At 31.6% G+C, this 23,144-nt stretch overlaps 4 protein-coding genes across 13 annotated transcripts in view; 3 read left to right on the top strand and 1 right to left on the bottom strand.

Annotated features, from left to right (window-relative positions):
- Positions 1–11,557, bottom strand: part of LOC123717464 (liprin-alpha) — a 75,497-nt gene extending 63,940 nt beyond the window's left edge. For all 9 annotated transcript variants that reach the window (XM_045673505.1, XM_045673480.1, XM_045673522.1 and 6 more), the window contains exon 1: positions 11,048–11,557. In XM_045673505.1, the coding sequence (XP_045529461.1) occupies positions 11,048–11,296 (249 nt within the window). In that variant the 5' untranslated portion in view covers positions 11,297–11,557. The remainder of the gene's footprint in view (positions 1–11,047) is intronic.
- Positions 11,558–13,323: 1,766 nt separating this feature from the next.
- On the top strand, positions 13,324–14,942 carry LOC123720036 (transmembrane protein 183). 2 transcript variants are annotated; one of them, XM_045676466.1, is made up of 3 exons: positions 13,324–13,517; positions 13,839–14,419; positions 14,572–14,942. In XM_045676466.1, the coding sequence occupies exons 1-3, from the start codon at positions 13,484–13,486 to the stop codon at positions 14,872–14,874; spliced, it is 918 nt and encodes a 305-aa protein (XP_045532422.1). In that variant the 5' UTR covers positions 13,324–13,483; the 3' UTR covers positions 14,875–14,942. The 2 variants fall into 2 exon arrangements, with proteins under 2 accessions (XP_045532422.1, XP_045532423.1); XM_045676467.1 differs by lacking the exon at positions 13,324–13,517 and adding an exon at positions 13,544–13,619.
- Positions 14,943–15,583: 641 nt separating this feature from the next.
- LOC123720060 lies at positions 15,584–17,708 on the top strand. Its single transcript, XM_045676510.1, has 5 exons — positions 15,584–15,719; positions 16,133–16,192; positions 16,262–16,339; positions 16,458–16,691; positions 17,451–17,708. Exons 1-5 carry the CDS (start codon positions 15,675–15,677, stop codon positions 17,601–17,603), a joined length of 570 nt encoding a protein of 189 aa, XP_045532466.1. The 5' UTR covers positions 15,584–15,674; the 3' UTR covers positions 17,604–17,708.
- A 774-nt stretch (positions 17,709–18,482) lies between these two features.
- Positions 18,483–23,144, top strand: part of LOC123720752 (vacuolar protein sorting-associated protein 13A-like) — a 33,219-nt gene continuing 28,557 nt past the window's right edge. Inside the window, exons 1-7 of the mRNA XM_045677500.1 lie at positions 18,483–18,496; positions 19,318–19,480; positions 19,601–20,001; positions 20,322–20,533; positions 21,829–22,003; positions 22,168–22,441; positions 22,743–22,983. Of these exons, the coding sequence (XP_045533456.1) occupies positions 19,340–19,480; positions 19,601–20,001; positions 20,322–20,533; positions 21,829–22,003; positions 22,168–22,441; positions 22,743–22,983 (1,444 nt within the window). The 5' untranslated portion in view covers positions 18,483–18,496; positions 19,318–19,339. The remainder of the gene's footprint in view (positions 18,497–19,317; positions 19,481–19,600; positions 20,002–20,321; positions 20,534–21,828; positions 22,004–22,167; positions 22,442–22,742; positions 22,984–23,144) is intronic.

Here is a 23,144-nt window from a genome sequence, read left to right on the forward strand (position 1 = left end):
TTACATCAGTGTCCGTTATTAGACACCACCGACGACTAATATTGTTAACACATCATCGCATAATATAATCATTATTTATAGTTTATTTTCACTGTTAGGAAGCTAATATAAGACAGTTCTGTGTTCACTTACATCTTCATTAGAATATATTTACTAATATGACTGGATTATAAAAAAGTTGTATAGGTTTAAAGAGGCAGTTGTAGTTTTTTGTTTCGATTTTTTAAAATTTAAAAATGCATAAGCATAAGATGGTTAGTAGAAGTAGTAAAAGTTGGACAGTAACATATATGTTTATAACTAACATCTAACGGGCAGGAGTCGCCTGATGTTATGTGTGTCCGCCGCCCATGGACACTCACACTGCCAGAAGGCTTGCAAGTGCGTTGTCGGCCTTTTAAAAATTAGTACGTTCTAATCTTGAAGGACCCTAAATCGAAATGGTTCGGATATACTTCAGTGGGCAGCTGCTTCCACATAGTACACGGCAAAAGCGTCTTAAAAATGCTCATTCAATACTGAGCAGCAAATTATATTTAAATGGGTAAATCAATAATTTTTGTATATAATAAATGAAACTGGAAGTTTTATTAATAAGATAACAGTATTATATTGACTTATTTAGTGACAAAAAAATAACCACGATTACTAAATATATTTCGTAACTGTGATATAAATTTGCTAGATGGCGCGAATATAAATTTGCGCCATCTATGTAAGGGTAGTGGAAACATTTGCTGTTGCTCTCTCAACAAAGGTTTCATGTAAGGCTACAAACCACGTCTCAACAAATTCCCGGTAGGGGCGCTAATACGATTTTAAAAGGGCTATGTCTAGTTCTATTTATAATGATTTTTACGTATGCAGTAAGTAGTGCTTGTTAGATTATTTAAATGATATATTCACAATAAGAATATGCTCTATAGCTAGAGTTGTAAAGCACTTGGCATATTGAAAATTGTAGGTAAATTGACTCCAGACGAAACATCATATTAATATATATATATAACCTTATAACCTTATGTATTGTATGAGCCAGATTATTGTATTGTATACAATAACTATCAGACATAATTATGTCAGTATCAGTCAGATTTAAACAACCTCTGAAATAGCAATAAGTGATTCACTTATAGATAAAATGAATCGCAAAATATGTTGCTAAGTGCAAAATTAAAAGACTACTGCAAAGACTGCTGCTACGAGCAAGGTTTTTATGAAGATAAAGATTTGCATAAATTATCCATTTCGTTATTTAGCTACTAAAAAGTATAGTATATTAGTTCACCATAATTTTTAAAACTCGTTTAATTTCTATACAATGTAAAAAATACTTTGACGTTTAAAGTGCAATAACACCCCGTTTAGTTTTCCTACTTAAAAAAACGTTTCCAACAACCCATATCCGTAGTCCGGACACAGCTGTAAACGTGACTAGGCTGAGAGTAGATGAAGATATTTCACTATGGAGAAAATATGTTTTACTTTTAATATAATGGTTCTAGAACTGGACTTTACACGGTACTAATAATTTTTTAGAGCAGGAAAGTAAAATCTTACCTAACCGATTTTAGGCGGAAATTCAAGCCGTGACGTCCACGCTTTACCTGATTATTTATACAAATGCAGGATCATGATACATATATTCCAAGTCTTTTAAGCTTATTTTACTTTTTCAAACGATAAACAAGTTAACATTTTAAAACAAATTATCCTGCGTAATCTTTAAAACACAGCGTATCGAAAAATATATGTTTGTTAGACATGTTAATGAATTAAAATACGCTTTTTACTTCTTTTAAATATGAAAAAAAAAATGAATTTAAATAATTCAATTCCAGAATAACCATACACAGCGATACGTAATCCATCTCTCGGTCTACATAACAGAAACAAAGGGAGCATTCTAAGCGAACATTATGGGAAGTCTCAAGTCTTCAGCAACAGAACACAAAAAATATACTAAACAGTCCTTGTTTGTACAGCACTTGTTTTTAATAATGGGTCGATTTTACAACTTTTTATAAAGAAAACTTTATTAAAATATAATGGTTTACTCGATATATATTTTATTTACAGAGGGTCATAATCATATAAGGCTTTAGCAGAATATCAGTTATAAAAGATATTTACCAAAAAAAACATATTGAATGAATTTTAATACTAACAATAGTAACCTTAAAAAAGGCTTTTACTTTGTTCCATAATGTAAGAGAAAGGTGGAAATAGAGGAGAAAGGAGGCACGAAAAATCACAATCACTATATCTGTTAATCTTCTTGATTAACTGCTTAATCTTTTGATGGGCGTGTCAACGGAACTTCTGCTCCTTAAAATATCGAATAAAATTAATCAAAACCGGTTCACCCACTACAGCATAAAATAGCTAGTTCGTTTTACCCATTATAGGAAAACCTGGACTAGACATAACGTCTCCGACATGAGTTGAGTTCGTATGGATACTAATAATATTTTAGTTTAAAACATTCGCAGAACTGGTTAAATAGTAGAAATATTTTTTTATAATATTATAGATAAAATTATCCGACTACTGGTTAAATAATCATTATCAACGGTAATGGTTTTCTCCTCGATTAAATACAATCTTTTTGTAGGTTGATGAACACTTTACTGTGTTAGGAAATATTCTATTACAACATTGCAGAACACGACCTCTAATTACCAGATAATTGTGTAAATATTAGATCCTTGTTCTAAAAACAAAAAGGTAATTAACATTTTCGAAACCACGATAACTTAACCGTAGAATAAATAAAACGGACGCATAGCGGAGGCTATTACGTTCCCATTATCGCTTTAATATTACCACACAACACAGCCAGCCTACGTTTGAGTTGTATGTTAGAAATAGACTATCATCTTAAAATGATATTTGGATCTACGAGACATATGTACTGTTAAATACCTATATCGTCAATTACTACTACTCGTTTATAACCATTAAATCGCTTATGAACGAGGCGAATATATTAATTGAATCAGTCATTTGACAAACCACATGAGTCAAGTCAAGCTAAAGTTTTCAGAAACTACAAAAGAACTATTTGTCATAAAATTTTGAATGAAACTTGATAATGATATCTATGTCGTATCGATACACTATTATATATATATCATTATATGTATATAATAGTGTATATAATAGTGTATTATATGTATATAATGATATATATATATATATATATATATATATATATATAATAGTGTATCGTATTGTTAAAAACATTGTATTTCAATAAAACATAATGTTGTATGTAAATATTTAACATTTAAAATGCTTGACTTATTTTTTTTTCTCAAATAAATATCAGTTTAGGAAAAAAAAACTCAACATTAACATCAGTTTTTTATTAATTATATCAAAATATTACTAATTTTCTTCAATGTCTTCTCTATTAGTTGTTGGAATTTCAAAAACAGTGTTATAAAAAGCTTGAATTTTTTCATCTTCTGGTCAATATCTTTGGATTTCTTTTATGTAATTAATTTTTTTTATGTTAATTGGGACATATCCATCAGGTTAAGCTGTAGATGACGGCAGACCGCACTCACTTTGCACTAAATAAAAGAGTCTTGTGTGGTTTCTCCAAGGAAAAATATGCGTCTTTAAAAATGAGAACCGAATATAAAAAAAAAACAAGTATCCGCCAAAAACCTGACTGAGAAACCCCATGGTTTCTCAAATGACTGATTCAATTGTAAAAGAGATGTATTGAACATCCAAAAAGTAGTGTTTCAAATACAGGAAAATATATTACATTCGATTACAAGTCGGCAATCTTAAATCATTTTAGAATTGGTGACTGATGTAATTTATTTCAAATTGTAATAAGATAATAACACATTAATTGCAGAAATAGATCGTAGCGCTTGTAAACTGAGATAAAGATAGATTTATCTAGAAACATAATCGCGTTTTTATTCCTTAACCGTCCCCTTAATGCTTATATCAGTGTGTATTCTAAGCTAACCGCCTTGACAAGGTCGTAGTAAAACCGGTTCGGCTCACATTAATTCACTGCATTCCTTACTGAGACAACAGGCAAGATTCTACAACTACTCTAGTTGCACTTGGATTAATTTTAATATAACTTAACTAAGCTTCTCGTCTTAAGCGATAGACGATCTTAGTTATATTTACGCTACATAAAAATGTATTCCTCATACAGTAAGGAATGTACAATACTTAATAAATGTGGCATTTTTTTAAATTAAACCATAACAAAATACACCTTTGACAAGGCCATAATTTTAGTATGAGAGTCACATTCCCACCGTTTATTTAACACTTATAACCTTTTAAGCCTTGTAACTGAATTACAAGCTCAGTTACCTACTAAAATGATGTCGACTGGTTAACCATGGTATAGCATTGTCACGTATAATTTACTACCCGTTTAACTATATTTTAATTGTGTACCTCATTCAAAAAGAAGCAAATCAAAGCTATTACCGACAGTTGCTAGTAGATCAGTATCTATATTATCATGTCGTTAGCCTAAATACGAACGTCGCCTACGTTTCATTATATAGACCATCTGACATCATACCGCAAGGGCCTGCCTATGTTTTAGGTAAGATATCTTTTTAACTTTTTGTGTAAAATATGAGAAAACAACAATTACAATCAAGCAAAACACCGAAACGTAACGTCATTTTAAATTATAAACTCTTTGGTTCAGGGTAGCTGACCATCGAAGGTGAAAAGGGAAATACTACCTACGCGTCCTAGAATAACATTCGAATAAACATGCAAATAGATAGGTAGTAACCACTCGATCTCGCTTAATTAACCTCAGTGTTTACCGCAATACACCTGCGGTATATACAGGTATTATGTCACAATACAATGTTAGATTTGATATCACGATGCCTCAAAGAAATGTCAAGGATATGACAGTATTGCCGTAGTACAGAGGAGAACCAGCTGCACACCGAAGTATTTTCGAAAGACTTCCTTCCTTCTTCCTTCAAGAGAAGAGCGTAACAATTCTTAAAAGGCCGGCAAGTCATTTTCGAGCCTATGCCAATGTGAGTGTCTATGGGCGGCAGTACAACTTAACATCAGATAAGCTTCCTGTCCGTTTTGCCATTACATTTAAAAAAGAGTACTAAGCCCGTGTGTGTGGAGAATCCGTGTATTCTTAAGTCCGCTCAATTCTAATTTTCGATTCGAGTAGTGATACAAACATCAGTGATTAATTTTCAAAAATCTAAACAGGCGATTTCATTCGTTTTTAATATTATTTAATAGCAAATTAATTAAATCAAAAAATGGACCGCACTAACAGTAAAACGTATATGTTTATAATAATAATTCAGTTCTTATAAATATTTATCCTAAGGATCACTATTTACTTCTAACAATCTATGGAGTTGATATATAAAAAATTATATCGTCAAACATTAAAAATTATCATTAATTTACAACAAACAAAAAATCACAATATACTTTATCAGGTCTATAAGACCTAGGTCTGGGTATCATCAACCTAACAATTTTGGAATTACCCAATACCACATTTGTCGCAACTAACTCACAGGTATATACTTCAAATAACAAGTGTTACCTGAGCTGTAAAACGTCCGGTGACCTATCAGATGACCCCAGCATTTAAAGAGAGCAACATCCAAGTTATTTTAATTTCAAGCCTCGAATAGAGATCACAATACATACACAGGCCTATTCAGGCCGTGAGTATCCTTTTGTACGCTGTATGTGCCTCGACTTCCAGATGGCATTTCAGTAATATTTGAATACGCGCTTTTATGTCACTTTTCTATGAAATTACATGCAAGCTTTTTACCCCGGATGATATATTATCAAGTAGTCATTTCATTATTCATTTTTAAATAATTTAAAAACATAATCATACTTTTATAATGAATTCTGACTTTAACAGCGTCATAAACGTCCGCTAGTATACAAATAAAAACATTTTTACTTGTATACTCGACCCGATAGACGTTGTCCCGCATGAAATTCAAACGATTAGGATATTAAACAAAGTATATAAACAACCTTATTTTAAATATATATACTGGTCTAGTTTAACCGTCTAGTATTTCGGTAAAATAATCTTAATCACGAAAATTCATATTTAGATACTGAAAGATCCTCTGGAACTAAGGAACTCGTGTATGGCGTTCGCAGGCCTATTTCAAGTTAAATCGTGATTGTCCCTGATCAGCTAAATTATGCATTACAAAATATTTCACGTAAACAGTGAAGCTCAGACAAATTAGGGTTCCACGATGGACCGGTGGTTATAAATAGCTGAATCAATACCTCTCGAGCCGAGCAGACTTCCTGCGTTGGATGTTGAGCTCGTGACCTTATCTGCATTTATACTTAATCATAATATCTTTACATTTTTCTGAAGCACCTCCCAACTCCGATTAATTAATGACAGGCCATGAATTATTATTTCCGTATCGTTTATCACAATTCAAAGCAAATATTTCGTTGGAGAGGAAATTGAAGATAAATTATGTGCTGCGTATATACAAGAATTATGATTTTGAAAAAAATAATTTCAGTAACACAATGGAACTTTGTATAAGTGTAGTGTTACAACCGAAAATAATATTACCTTAATATATTTATAATTTATATATTCTCGAACTGATTCTTAATTTAGATGAATATATATTAATCTAAATTGATATTACAGGGTTTCAAATCAATTCCGAAAAACTGGTCATACACTCTCCGTCACTTTTGTTTAAAGCTAATTTGTTATATTATGTTAGGATACGAAATTCTACTTTTGAGCTACTTTTTCTCACGGTATACCTGAGGATTATATTACCATTTTGAGCGTTAATCAGAAAATATTGCAGTTCGAAGACCATCTTGAATCGTAACTTTGAGTAGGTATGACCACAAGTTTTCACAAATATGCCACAACTGTTTCGGCTATCTTATCCCTCAAAGCTTTAAATAATTTTAAAAAAATAATAATTATTAATTATGGTTGCTATTCACTTGCAGCACGCGAGGCGTGTCAATTGACGCCGCCATTAAAATAGGTTCTCAAAGTCCATCTTACAAAAGGTTTGATTTTCAGAAAAAGTTATCTAATAGCTCAAAATAGTTTCCAACAAGTTGATGAATCCTGTACACGTCATTTTACAGAATATTTTGATATGAATAAACAATATTAACATTAAGCCAAGCGCTCGGCGTTTCGCCCGCTAATGCGAACGCCGGCACTCATTAATTCAGGAGAGCGGTCGCAACGGCGACCGGTGCTGAAAGTCCTTTTAAATATAACATATAATATTGTAAACACCCCGTTGATATTAACACACATGTTGCAGCTTCAGGCAAAATAATTAGAGCGTGTGCTTATGACAAAAAGGAAAGTTAACTTGTTCTAACAAAGTACTAAATTGTAGGTCAAGATATACTGTCAATATTTATGACCTATGACAATAATACCAATACTTAAACTACATATATAGAATTTGTTTGAACACTCTTTCCCAAAATCGCCGTATTCTTAAATAAACTGTTGTCGTCTATACACTGCTATAATTGAGCACTATTTTGTCTCATTTTATCACAACATAAATACAAATTGTCAGAAAGATATGAAACACAATATTATACTAAACATAGAAATAAGACTGATTTAGATTTTACGAAATAATGACTTAGCCTCAGCAATTTTTTATAACCCGTTAAAATATGTAATTGTCAACATAAGGAATGATGATTTTTAAATAGTACCCTACTAATAAAATTATCAAAAGCATAATGCGAAAGGAAATAGAGAAAGAAAAACTACTTATTACCTCAAGATATTATGATAATGATATTAAATAAATACCATCAACTATCTCTAAAGCATGTGAGCTTCAAAGAACGGTGGTGGTTAACGTTATCTAAATTAAATACGCATTTACGAAACAAAGTTTTGGAATGTTTTAATGAAATTCTGTTTAGTTTAGACCAAATATTTACAATGTAGATTTAATAGTCATTATCGTCTCGTTAATTCCTTGCAGTTGTCAAGGTCAATTAATAAAGGCAAACTTAAAAATATAAAAAATAGTAATATGAAATGTAAACGAAAGGTCGTGTTTCAAACGACATGTAATCCATCCAAGATCTGGGCTAGAGCAGAAGCTTCATCATTATTTATTAGCAAATTATCCATAAATTTAGTTTCTTGAAAGATACTTATACAATGGAGTTTTAACTGAAACTACGTATTTGGTAGGAATCTCAGCTTAGGAAATAAATCCAACTTATCTCATAAATACAGTTGAGGACGCCTATAGAGGTTTATTCAAAAGCACAAAATTAACAATGAAACCAGGATCGTACAAAGCGCTAAAGAATTAGGTCTTGCCGAGTTAAAATTATAAGAGTAAAGAGAGCGTAATGTGATTGATGAAATAAATTATTTATCATGAAGGTTGTATTTTTTACAACTTAATAAAAATGGAATCAAGGTAAAATAAAACAATATACTGAATTTCCAGTTAACATTAACAGATATTCGGAATGTGATTCCGTTGCGTATTTGGCTCAACATTGAGAATTGTTATAGAACAGGAACGTTTAAATTGTAACAACATTTATTTCCCTTTCTATTAACATTTATTCATTTTAAAATGTATCGTTACAATATATTATAATAATAATATGTGTATAAACTCTGATCTGTTCTTAGCCATAACTAAATAATTTTATAATTTTATGCCCAAACAAGAAGAAAATCTTCTTGCATAAATAAGGAGGTTTAACGTTTTTTAATAATACTAGATTTTGTTACGAATATACGAATAGATATGAAATATTTTAATAAATATCTTATTAATCTTGAGTAAAAAAACACACAATATTTTATCTAGGCGTATCAATTAAATGGTTGTTTGAAATTGAAAGAAGGTTAGCCCTGATTATCTTACGTACATTCTGCTAAAATTTAATATTTTGTAACATACGGCGGCTCACTCACTCTTTTCCTATGCGATAGAAAAACCATGGCTAATTAAGATAATCGATGTCAGTTAAATACAACGATTGTCATGAAAAAACGTAACAAGGAAGAAATCCGCTGGTTAATTTTACTTTAACAGCTTTGTATGGAAGATTTATTTACAAATACGTAGAACATTTCGTACGAAAATTCTCAAATTAAAAATTAATTTAATTAAACCTAATGATGATCTAATATCTTTTCCTACACAAATCTACAACAAAGCGGATTTCCAATTATGCCTCCAGCTATTCTTTACAAAGCTAGTAAAATGTCCCACTTGTAGTCCTTTTATGCGTTGTCACATTTCGATTATATTCTTTCATAAGCCGCCCTGGATTCCGGCGCGATGTAAATTAGGTGGGAAATTACAAACGAGCCACGTTTCCTGCCAACTGTGCTAGTGTCGGGTAAAGAGTTATTATGACACGGATGTGATTGAGCTCTTTATGTGTATTTACATTCGTTAGATAACTCTTGACCAGACTTAGTAATAGGTAGTTAAAATGTTTAAGGTAACAACTTTAATTACGTTTCTATAACTTCAGTAATGATTAAAGTATAATAAATATGTTTGATTAAAAAAATCATCAAAGCACTGTCGCAAATGGACTGGGTGCGTCGCCAGTCAGCCGTGTCTTCTCACGACACTCATAGCCAATGACATTGCGATTGAGGACACAGTGGGTTCGTGACCTGCTTATACTATATGTATACTCAATCACCAAATAATAAAATAATAATAGGTATTTCATTTATTGTATAAAAATTTGTTCAACTACAGATATAAGTAAATAAACTTATATAATATGTTACAAATAATAATTGAATAATTTTTAACTAGGCATTCTAAAACAGCTTGCAAACGCAAACCTACACACAGTATGCTGAAAATATTCTTATCTGATAAGAATTCTTATGAAGAAATTTTGGCTATTAGAGGCCTACTCACTATATTCTCATTGAAATTAAATGTTTTTCAAATCTTCATTCATATTTGGAATCGCTTTGGTAAACTCATTCTAATGTAAACATGTTTTTTTTTATTATAAGCATGTGAATAATTATTTTTTAATAAGCTAAATAATAGGAGGGCCTTAGAAAAAATACATATTTAAATTATCCAAGGTTATCTTATCTAAATGGATAATTTAAATATGTACAAGAGAAAGCCAAGGAATAGATAAAGTGGTATTAACTTACACCATTGATTAGTTGATTATATTATTTATTAATTAATATTTAATATCTCATATAAATACTATAGTGTATATCTATTTAATAAATATAAATTTAACACATTAAGGATTCTATATTAAAAAAAAACTATGTACCTGCCTATATTTAACATAAATCAACATTTCACGTGCTCTATATAGGCACAGTAAATGTTTATTTCAAGTAATGATGAGTGACAAACATTAAATTTGTAAATTAGTGTCTCAAGAACTGGGTTATTATAGGCTTTTAATACTGTTTATAGGTTTTATACCAAAAATTAATAAAGGTTTATATCATTATAAGTGTATGAGAGCAGTTGCACTTTCTGAATTTCTGTCAACACTGGACACAAAGTCCTTGGCAATAATAGAAAAGATAGTCATGATCTCAAAGCATATTTATATTTTCATAAAAAGTCTAACATAAAACCTTTTATATAACAGCCTAAAACATAATTTTTATTTAAATAAAATCATTATAAATATGACATTTTGACTCATCATTTAGACCTATAAGAAATTGCAATCTGAGTCCTTGGTAACTAATTTGTATAACACATTTAACATTTTTATGCAGTTACATTATTTAAAGTGACTAATACATAACTTAAAATTGCCCATTCTTGCTTAACTACCAACCACTGATAAGGCAAACATACTTTCAACATTCAGACATAATCAGTTCATTTACATTGATATCGTTATCTCACAGGGCGAAATCTTTTACATGGAGTTTAGCATTCGCATTGAAGGCCGTTAAAACATGCAAATCAAGAATAAAGACGTATTCTTAAAATAGTTTGCAGTCACTGACCTGAGGTAAATTAGCTGAAATCTGCCGATGCAAAGAATCTCTTTCCTTCTCAACTTCTTTCAGCCGTAGTTCTGTATCACCTAACCGCTCCTGTGTCTCACGCAAACTCTCTACCAGCTTATCTCTTTCGTCTAACATAGACACCATGAGTTGCTCGAAGTTCGCATCCTCGCCAGAAAATTGAGAACTCCGTTGACTGATACTGTCTTCAGATATCGTAGGCATCACGTCGCACATCATATTCCACATTTTAATTTACCATGAATCAAGAAAAACTATCGTACACGACACACTACGACCAGCTAAGATTTAATCACCAATTTACTACAGTTTCGGCACGAATGTTACCTAAAACTAGCGCACAAAATACGCGAGCGTTCTTTTACATTGTCTTTATATTCGTACAAACTTTCAGTCAATATTTTGGCATACATTATAGTTCGATAATCTAGTAAGACACACCTACAATGTAAATTTTTTAGATTCCATACTATCGCGGTTCAAGCGGCATGCCTGCCATCTTGAATTTAAACGTCAGTCATCAAAAATTAGTCGAATGTCGAATAAGAATAGGTAAAAAATTTGGCTCTGACTCACTGTCACAGTCATAGATTGTAATAATACATCATAAAATTTGAGCCAGTTTAAAATAATTATTACAATAATTGTTAGAGATATTTTATATATATATAAAGTTCAGCGCTTGAGAATTAAGTGATATGACATAATTTAGAAAAATAATAATATTTTAATAAGTTATATAGGTAAGCTAGTATTTTTAAAAAGAAAACAAGGCTTCCTATTATTATTTATTTATTAAACGCCAAAATAATTATTAGAAAGCTTAAAAGTGACAACCCGTGTCAAACGTACCATAGGATAATTGACAAGACCATTTAAAACCATTCATTCCATTCATCAGAATATTTACAATTGTTATTTTTTAACTCTGTTTTGTGTTGGCTTCAATAATTCAAAATTAAACATTTATAATTATAAGAACACCATAAAACGATCTTCTAGGCAAATACCATGCCTTAAAACACGTAAACAAATATCAAGCTTTTTACGTTAGTTAACAGTCTTTATTTCAATCAAAAACATCTCCAACGAAATGAAACCCCCAGATTGTATTATAAGCATTGTTAGACAAGAGACGACATATTATATTTACAAGAAAGCCAGGTCAATTTAATAATCTGTGACACTAAATGTGTCATGTGACTGTCGAATCAAAATCAATTATTGTATTTTTATTTTTTTTAATAATTTTATGGCCTGGTAACGAGACCTTTAAGCCAAGTCTTATTTACGGTCACTAATTCACATGTTATTCTATCGTTCCACTTGTTTTCTTAAATCTTCCCCACGGTATTTTTAATCTATTTATATAATGTACTATAACACTTTTAGTTTTTGAGCAAATCACACAACTAGCGGCGGGAGGGATCACTAATTTCCATTATTTCACTTGCCAATATTAGTCTATTAAAAATGAATATTTGGTTTTGGCATTTAAAAAAGATATGGTTGATATCTGCGATCTCGTTATTATTACAGAAAGAGCAAATATTGTTAGCTATATTATTAAGTTTAGCGAGGTGCGCGGGTGCAGTGTTATGCCCAAAGCGCAATCTGTTGATTGTGGTAACGAACTCACGACTTACGATACAGCTAGTATTAGTAGCTCATCATACCAGAGTCTTATCAGTAAATCAATTGTATAATAAGAACAATGAAGACGTGGCTTCGGCCTTTAAAACTACCAAAATTCTCCAACTCTTACTAAGAACATACTGGCTGTATGGACTAAAGTCTTTCCCATGAGGGATAAATTAATATCATCAGCATAATTATATAATGTTTTGAATTTTAAATTCAGGCTTTTTACTCCATACTGCTCTTTAATCAATGTTTTATATAGTTTACTCTTGATGACGCTTTATTTTTCATACTGTCCAATAGTTTTATTGTATGAAACTCGTTACCATGGAGAAATATTTAGACATATAAATATAAAAGTAACGAAGATAGGTACACAAAACATCCTTTTCCATTATAATTATGTAATTAAAACTGAATAGTATTAAAATGACTTAATATAGCGTAAATACTGCAGTCAAATTGATAATAATGAAAATATCGTCAATCATCAATTATTATTTATTGCCTTTAACTCTTATAAAAATATTAATCGTCCGAAAATGATTTAGATTTCATATGTTTTGACAGATAATGCCTATTAATTACATCACTAGCTGCAGATAGACCGCCGATCAAGTAGGTCTCTCATCTGTTCACCCTCATATAATGTACTCTGTGATCTAAAATATTTTTTTTATTGAATTAGTTTTATGAATCTGAACTTAAAAATTCAATATCAATTTTCATTGTTCTAGTCAGAAATTTCTCTAACTTTTTACGAGCTTCTGTGCCATGCCAAAGAAAAAAGGACATAAAAAGGCCAAACGTATGTATGTATGTACGTGTATATTTTGTTCATTTCAAAAAATAACATTTATTTTGGTTTCAAAAGTTTTTAAAGTTCTGGTTTGCATGTTGGGTTTTTTAGGTACAAACTTAAATTCGTTATTTGCATTGGCTGAGTCTCTGAAACAGTTTTTATTACTAAGAATTGAATAGTTTGATGTTAAACCTTTATTAAGTGTTACTTTTTGGAAATATGTTTTATTCTTAATAATAATCATTATACAAATATTGTTTTAGCGTTACACTTAAGTGTATTAACAATTTGCCTATTTATAACATATTTTATAAATTTTTATTTTAGAATTATCAATTTCTCAGCAAATAAAGGAGAATCAACATGAAGACGATATTGTTAATGAGGAAGATAAGGATCAAAAAAAGTTGAAAACTAAAAACCTTCACAAATCTCAAACTGATACTGGTTTAGTTTATCCAGAAATTGTATGGTATTTGATATCTGCTTTTATTGAACCAAAAGACATTCCCACCTTCTCTGCTATCAACAAAGCAACTTATTGTATAACTAAACGAGAATCCTTTTGGTATTCAATATATAGACGATACTGTAAAGGCCACAAGCTTTTACCTGAAAGATTGCATATTGATGAGACCTACAGAGCTTATGGATTGCGTCAAAGAGTAATAAGAGCATTATATTGTACATATGGGGACTTTGTAGATAGAGCTGGACAGTATGAGGAGTATAAAATACCACCACATAAATTGTTGAAACAAAAGTGTGTCAGCGTTTGGTATTCCAAGGGTCAGTTGTACTGGAACATATATATTAAATTTAAGAAGAGTGTGATTAGGCCATTAACTACATTTGAAGATGAAGGCAGGGTTTGTGCCAATCCTGAAGAAGATAACATAGTTCTACAGGTTAATTTTACTGACTTGTTAAAAAATATATTTTTTGTAGACTATTAAACTTGTTTTTTGCTTTAGTAGTAATCCTTTGAGTTTATTATTTTAATATTGTTTATACACAAATTTGGAGTTATATTGCTTATAAATGAAATATTTTCTTACAGATTTGTAGTAAACATGTCTACAACATTCCACCATTGATGGGTATGACCTTATCAAGTTTTTGTTTGTCATATATGTCACCAGGACTCAAACTTCAGTTGGGCTTTAGAAGTCCTCCTGAGGCAATTTCAAATTTCCAGGCATTGCGTCATGTTGTACTGGACACGGTTTGTAAGTGGAATATTTATGAATGGTGGCATCCAAAATATCCACATTTTGAAGTTAAGCCTCCTCCCTTAATGAAAGATGAAGAATCCTTACCAATTTTAGACGTTGACTTTTTTGATTTGACTGATGAGGATTAAATGGTAAGTACACTAAACAGGATATATTTCCATGGTTACATTTTTTATACATGTTGTCGACAAGGAAATTAAAACATTTATTTATATTTGAAACAAAACTTTCAGTTTTTGGTTTATTTTAGGTAAAGTAGGAATATTTATTTAATTTATTCTTGTAAAAATTATTAAAAATTGTTGTAATAAAAATATTATTTCAAATATATGAATGTTGTTTTATTTAAACTTAACATTGTCATCACATCCAATTTTATCGATATTTTTTGTTACTTGGTTAATTTTATGGTCTTAAGATAACAATGTCAATTGTTTATAATATTATTATTTTATACCAATCAATGAACTCTTAGGCTGTCTACAAGTGATCTTATTTCGAACTTGTCATAGCAGCTAAATTTTTTAATGTATGCCTTAAGATACTGGTTTGTAAAGTAAAGTTGTATTAGATGAATGTGGGAAAAATTTGGAGTATTAAAAAAAATTAAGTACCTAAAGTATGTTTTTTTACTTTTGCTTAAATTTTTAAAGAAGATTAGAAATTCAAGAAAATAATTATTGACATACAATGATATTTATTTGGAAAGAGGATAAAATATTGTTATAATTCAGCATATGATCTATAGAAATATTAGAATAAGATATATTTCACCTAAATGCAGAGTGTCTAATCATCCTTAAGATGTTTGTTTTTTCGTACCGTTTACAATCACGTCTGACCTTTTAGGTGAAGTTCCTATATCAAGTGATTAGCACAATTGCAGTACATTAGTATCTGGTGAATCAGGCGGTACACCGGTCCTAAAATGCTTCTTTTCTATATTGTTACTATATTTTGCGTTGGCTTGCAGGTATGTGTTTTTGTAATCTTATTTAGTGTAATTAAAATTCTGCTATGTTGAAAAATATAAACTACACAAATGTTACTTGATTAAAGCAATAAATTATTGTGAATTAAGTAAGTATTGCAATAGCACGAGGAGCAGTTGCAACCTAGTGACAAGCATTGGATCCCCAACCGTGAGGGATCTTGCGTTTGAAAGCTTTCTGTATGTCAATGGAATTGTTCTTCCTTACCCGTAATTAATACTTATAGTGTTTAAGCTCGGACGGTGAAGGATGTCTGACGCTAAAATCGAACAAATATTCGGGAAGACATCATGGATACTAGAACTCTTAGAAATCTGAGACTAAAGCGTAAAGCATTTTAGTGTGACTAGGTTATTATGTCTTAATAATGCAATAATTAATTCGTATTTTATAGCTATGTCAAGCAGAGGCTCCAGTGACTCCACCAGTTCGTTGTGGAGCTATACCCAGAGCTGTAAGTATCGAACCGATTTAAATGAATATTAGATATGTTTTTTTTTGTACAATCTCTAACCATTTTCAGATCTTCACTTGCTTGAACATGCCCAAGGTGGTGAAACCAGAAATTGCTGAACAGTGTAAAGATGTCCAATCTCCTCATGTAAGTTTTATAACTATTTAACGCACGACAGTTGTACCGTCTTGTACGTTAGCTAAGGATTCATGGATTGATGATTTTCAAATTTTTTCCATAGTTTCTTTTGCTTATCTCATTTTAGTGCGCAAGAATGACATGCCTTTTCGAGAAATCCGGGTGGATGGATGGCAAAAATGTAGATAAGGCGAAGATAAAGGCCTATCTTGATGATTTCGCTAAGCAGAAAGCAGCGTGGTCTACCCCTATAGAGCATGTGAAAGAGACCTGCTTGAGTGGTGAACTACCCGCACAGGGAGTACACCTTGGCTGTCCTGCATATGATGTGATGCAGTGTGCGCTTGCAAATTTTATAAAGGTAATTCTAAGCTGTCTCAGAAATTCCCGTTGTTTTAAAAGAACTGCTAAATAACTAAATAATTACTTAACTATGAAATTGGTTGTGATTGATGAAATTATATATTACATGTGAAAACATTCAACTTAAAAAATGTTTAATATATTATTATTTGAGATAAAATACATACAGCTTCTTATGATCGTATTACGTCACACTATCGGGTATTATATCATTAAAAATATTACAATTGTTTTTTTCATATACGTAAACAATTACACTTACGAACGTCAGAAAAGAAGTTAAATTAATTCTAACTTTAGGTATACTAGCAGTTAGCTAGGCAAGGGCGTAGAGCGGGCAAGTAACTCTCCGCCACTCTTTTTAATCGCTAAGTTTTGAGTTATACACATTGTTTGAACTCAATCCCAAGGATTAGGATCATTTAAGTATTTATCTGTAAAAAGCTTTATTGATTAATTTACGTTTAACGAGGGCTTTGAATGTAGTCAGTGATTATTATCTAATTTAGCTTGGGAGTGTGTTGTAAAAACGAATACAATTTCCATATAAGGCGTGGTTTATCTTCTGGAGCCTGGTTGGTCGTACGCTTAAATTTGTTCTGTTTCGAGTGAAAATTGAAACTTTATATTTTATTGTTCATACAACAAGGCTTCAAGAATATATTGACCAGATACTGTAATATTTAATTCCTTAAACATATTCTTATTTGAATAATATAACTTTCTTTATTTCTCTTCCTTATAATTTAATTTACAGAAAAGTGAAGCATCTGAGTGGTCCACAGCACCACAATGCGAGTATCCTCGTCAATTCGCAGCATCTTGTCCCATCTGCCCCTCTGATTGCTTTGAACCTCAGATACCGACTGGCTCTTGCAACGCTTGCCTTTCATTACCTCGGTCACCATAAACTGCTGTTAGAGAGGTTGACTAATTTACTGGTTTCTTAATTATGTCACAAAACATATTTTGTAGTGTGTTTTGATTATATCATATTAAAATTACTAGAATTGTATGTTTGATGTTTTATTTCCTACAACATATATATATATATATATATTTATTATAAGTGGCGTTAGTGTTTTGGGTGAGTTTTTTTATGTAATACAAAGGCAAACTTGCGGAAGGCTCACCTGATGTTTAGTGATACCTCCGCCCACTTACATTGCCAGAAGGCTCTCAAGTGCGTTGTCGGCTATTCACGACTTTGTACGCTCTTTTCTTGAAACTTATAAGCTTAACGAAAATGATACACAGGTGGATGGACACATCTATATATATATTATTTTATCTAGATAGACATATAACGTAAAATATAAACCGACATCAAATAAATGTTTTTATGTAACGAGGATCATTTTAGACAATTTTATTTTGCTCTTAGGGGTGGAGTAAATTCCTATTTAAATTTGTAAATAGCCATCGCCCTGTTCTTAAGTTTTTTTTTTATAACAAATTTTATAAATTACAATCTAGCAAAGTAAATTTATTAATATCTAATAACCATTAAATTTGAAATAATCATGTTCGATAGTTATAATTAAAAAATTAGAGATATTACGTCATAAAAGTATTGACCAACGATGAATCCTTGGAATGCATAACGGAATTCCCAAATATCAGCTTTGCTCGTTCCCGTACCTAGACGGCCTTTACGCATGCGCTCGATTTGCTTCTGCGTAGACCGCAGTACCTAAATATTGGTTGACATATCATGTCAAAAACATTCATTCCCTCCGGAGGTCCTGACGTCATTAAGAGGTCTTAATCTTCCAGTGTTTGGGGAAAGTCATGTAACGGGCGGTGAGTAACAAGTGTTTTATTCGTAGTCGAACAATCTAATTAATTTTTCCTCCTTACTAAGTAATTGCAAGGTACTTCGTCAGCTGCAAATTCTAATCCTTTTTTATTATATTAGGTCCTGAAGGTTTAGGTCGATAGTACGTCCTTGGTCTTGAATCTATTCTTAGCCTGAGATGGGAAACATCATATCCTCAGATATGACGCGTGCCGAAAACATGACCTTTCACTTAATGGATCATTACTATTTTATTACAAGTCTCCTTCTAATTCATCATAATTAATATTCGTTAATTATTTTGTAATAATATATATAAGAAATAATACAGACCTTTTATGTATAAATTACAAAAAAAAATCTCTATAATTCCACGTAATTTTATCTCAAATCTAGGTGCCTAGAAGTCTACCTATGTTAAAGTCAGGTCGCGTGATTACTGCCCACTTGGGAGCGAATGTCCTAATGATTTTTACTTTGACCGTTATTGGTTTTATGCTGTAAGGTATGAATAACTGAATGGAACTTCCAGTTTTTCCTTAATTCCGAGCAACGTATTCTACGAATAAGGGTACATGTATACGAAGGTTTAGTTTCATTAAAACAATAGCTTGTGTACATTTTAGATATTTGACATTTCGATTATCGGTTCGTTTATCAGATAAGAGATAGTACACATTAATAACATTCAGTTTTCGCTGCGTTGATATGTAGACTGGATTAAGTGTAGATTTTTAATAATTATCAATGTTTTATTTTATACAAAGTTCTAGTTCAAGGGTTACTTCCAGTACTAGTTCAAGGTTTAATGGTTTATTATTTCCAGGGGTGAAAATCTAATCAAAAACATGTTTGAAGGCGCAGTGGCCGGTATTCTTAATCGGCTCTTGGGCAAATATGTCCAAGACCTGGATACTGAAAATCTTAATGTTGGCATATTTAGTGGAAATGTTAACTTAACCGAATTGAAGCTTAAGCCTGAAGCTCTGGTAAGACATACCTACCATACATTTTAGTTAGTTATTAACGAAATTCGGTTATAAGCTCGATATAAGCTACGTATTATTCATATAGATTAGTTAAAATAATAAACAAGGCTCTTATTTCAGTACGAACTAGATCTCCCAATCGATGTGAAAATCGGTACAATTGGAAAAATCAATTTACAAATACCATGGTCGGGTCTGTACACACAGCCTGTGGTCGTACACATAGAGGATGTCCTCATACTAGTCGGTCCAGCTATATCTAATAGCTATTTCGATCCAGAACGCGAGAAGCGACTAACAAGAGCAGCGAAACGGAAGATCCTTCAGGATTTAGAGGCTGAGAGTGAGATACTAAAGGGACCTCAGAACTTCTTTGAGAATTTATTTACAGCGATCGTAAATAATCTTCAGATTTATATAAGGAACGTGCATGTGAGATATGAAGACTCCATCAGTTCTAAGGATGGGCCGCTTGCGTGTGGATTGTGTTTGCAGAGTTTGTCTATTGAGACTACGAACAGGTTAGTATAGTACCCCATCACGCCAAACTGGTCAGTTATGCGTCGAAAATACCGATACCTACTGGTATATAATCAAAGTAAAGAGTGTGTTTTGGAGTTATATATGTGATAGGCCTAAAGGTGAAAAAACCAGGTGAAATTAAAAGGTTTTTAAAATATAGATTGTTATTTATGACAATTGTGATTAGAATAAATAAAATTGAATTAATCTTAGTGCTTTTAAATTAAAAGCATCGACAACTAGATCATATTCTCGCAGTAACATTATGAAAAACCATCTTGATAAATTTCAATCAAGATTTCATGACTAATATTTTCAGCAAATGGAAGCCTGCGGTAACACCCACTAACGCGTCCACGGTATACCAAATGATGCGTATTGAATCTATGTCACTCTACTGGAATCCAACAGCCACCGCGTTAGATGACAGAGAGATAGCACATATAACGCCGATGCAGTATTATAATTGGAAGCATTATATGCTTACTGGATTAGACAAGTTCTCGATGCATCACGAGGACTTTGAGTTTCGTAAGTATTGTTACATTATTTTTTATCGCCAGTCATGCCTATAAATTAACAATTTGAAACGAATCATACATATATATTCGACAATGAACAATAAAAGAAGAAATGTGTTAATTTAATATTCAATTTGCGTATGCGTTCAGCTGGTGAACCTACAAATCTTCAATTTCAGCAAAAAAACATGTGAAAACATATGTAATTAATCTGGACAAAATGTTCATATAGAATATTGAGTATCTCTGTATGTTGTATTAGGTATGTCTGGTCACGCATTACCTAAAGAACATTTTGGCCCCACTACATTTTCTAACATACATAAATGACCTCCCAGATGCTATACACCAGAACTTATAATAAAAAGTAAATACGATCAAGATTAAAAAAACTACTAAATTAATCTAGATGACGCCATCAACTGGATGAATTTAAATAATCTACAAATAAATATGATCAAAACTAACATAGTCCATTTTCAGACCTACAACTCAAAAACACAAATAGACTTACAATACAAAAAGAATAAACTATAAATAATCAATGAGTGTGTATTTTTAGGTATATCGCTAGATAAATTTTGTAGTTGGGAAGCACACATTGAAAAGTTATAGAACAAAATAGACTTAGGGAAACTGTTAACCATGAAACGGTATTGGCTGCTTATCATGCATATGTTTCATCTATACTTAAATATGGAATTATAGTTTGGGGAACTTCAGTCGAAGTAAATAGGCTATTTAAGGCTCAAAAGAAATGTATTAGAGTAATTTGTTGTGTCAAGACAAGTAAAGGTATGCAACTATCAAGATAGTAGAAACTCAAAATTTTATCTCTTCCCTGTATTTATATTTTAGAAATGTCTTTATTCGTGCACAGATACATACATATTTTTAAGTCGAAGTGAGAAGTAGACATGGGGAATAATTAGCTGTGCCAAAAGTCAATCTGGAACTGTTTAGTAAGACCTTTTGTATGGCGATTAAGGTTTACAATAATTTACCAAAATAATTAATAGACCTTCCGACTAGAGTCTTTAAAAATCGACTTGGTGGATTGCTTTTGGAAAAATGTATTATTCAATAAATTATTATTTGCGTGAGACACTATAGTTGATATAAATTTAATAACGTTTGATATGATTTGTACGATATAAATAATATAATATTTGACTAATAATGTAAAACTACTTTATAGACAAATTTGCGCGCCATTGTGTGTGGTAAAATATGCGAACTTACGTAACACATTTTTGTACGATATTCTTATAATAAATTATTATTAATATTATGATTTCTTTTCAGTTTTAAAACCAGTTACTTGCAAAGTAAAGGTTCTAATTAACCGGTCTGGCGAGGCGCGAGTCCCACGACTTTTGGTCGATGCGGTGCTTCAAGACAGCGCTTTACAGCTATCAAGGCGGCAGTATCTCTCGATTGATAACCTCCTGGCTTCGTTTAGAAGGATACAGCTTAATAGGTATATCAAAAACAATAATTTGTGGATACAGCTAATTACCCGATGTGCCGGACTGAATTAAATCTGAATTATGCCAATTTTGGTGTTACTAAATTGTATCTATTTACTTCCTCGATAAAAAAGTGTTTAAATTAATTTACACTAAGTAAATATGTTTTCCTCAGAAAATATAGACATCTTCACCCCGGGGTACCGTTACTGAAAAACATAAAAAAATGGTGGAGATATGCCTACAACGTGGTTTTAGAACAACGTGTTCGTCCCTACACCTGGGCGGCAATTAAAAAGCACAGGGAAAACTACAATATTTATAAGAAAACTTATAAGAGTCTATTGAGAAGTCCCAATGATATAGAATTAAAGATGGATTTGCAGAAGTGTGAGGATAACTTGCCGATTATATCAGTCGTTATTGCGAGGGAACAAGCTAAGTTTGAGGTAAGAACAAGAAGACAATTTCATTATATTCGTGGCTGGTTTATTATTGTGATAATATCATGTAATTTACGTCTTAATTTAACTAACGTCTTTAAAAGTCTTCTATATAAAAATAATCTCTTAACCATATTCTTTCCATATGAATTTTGTATTTGTATTTCTTTACTAACTTGGGTTGCCTGGAAGAGATCGCTTGTTAGTGATAAGGCTGCCAGTTTCCTCTTTATATACGTTATCTGAATGTATATGTACCAAATATGAAATGCAACAGTGTTAATAAAAAATATTTTATTTTTTGTAGCTTCTCAACCAAGAGCCAGACCGAATTGAAGTGGTAGAGACGGAATTTGATTGGTGGAATCCACTATCAGATTCTGAGAACGAACCTGACAGCGTCAAGTCAAAGGCTGAGCTTTGCGTTAAAACTGAGAGAAACAAAACACTGTGGAGCCATCTCTCAAGTCCCGAGAAGAAAAAGGTCTGTGAGCTGATCGGATATGTGGAGGGAGAACCTTATAAGGAGAAATCTAAACAATGCATTGGTAAGATTTATTTATTTTTATTTGATATATTATTTGGAAATAATATTTTCTTGTTTGATGTATTTTTACATGTATACCTTTCGTCTACGTACTACGTCATCTTCTTCAAAAAAGAACTGTCTAGACCGCATAGATGGTTCAATAATTCCAATATCTCATGC

Source organism: Pieris brassicae, chromosome 2, assembly GCF_905147105.1.
Source record: "Pieris brassicae chromosome 2, ilPieBrab1.1, whole genome shotgun sequence".
NCBI classification, from domain to species: domain Eukaryota; kingdom Metazoa; phylum Arthropoda; class Insecta; order Lepidoptera; family Pieridae; genus Pieris; species Pieris brassicae.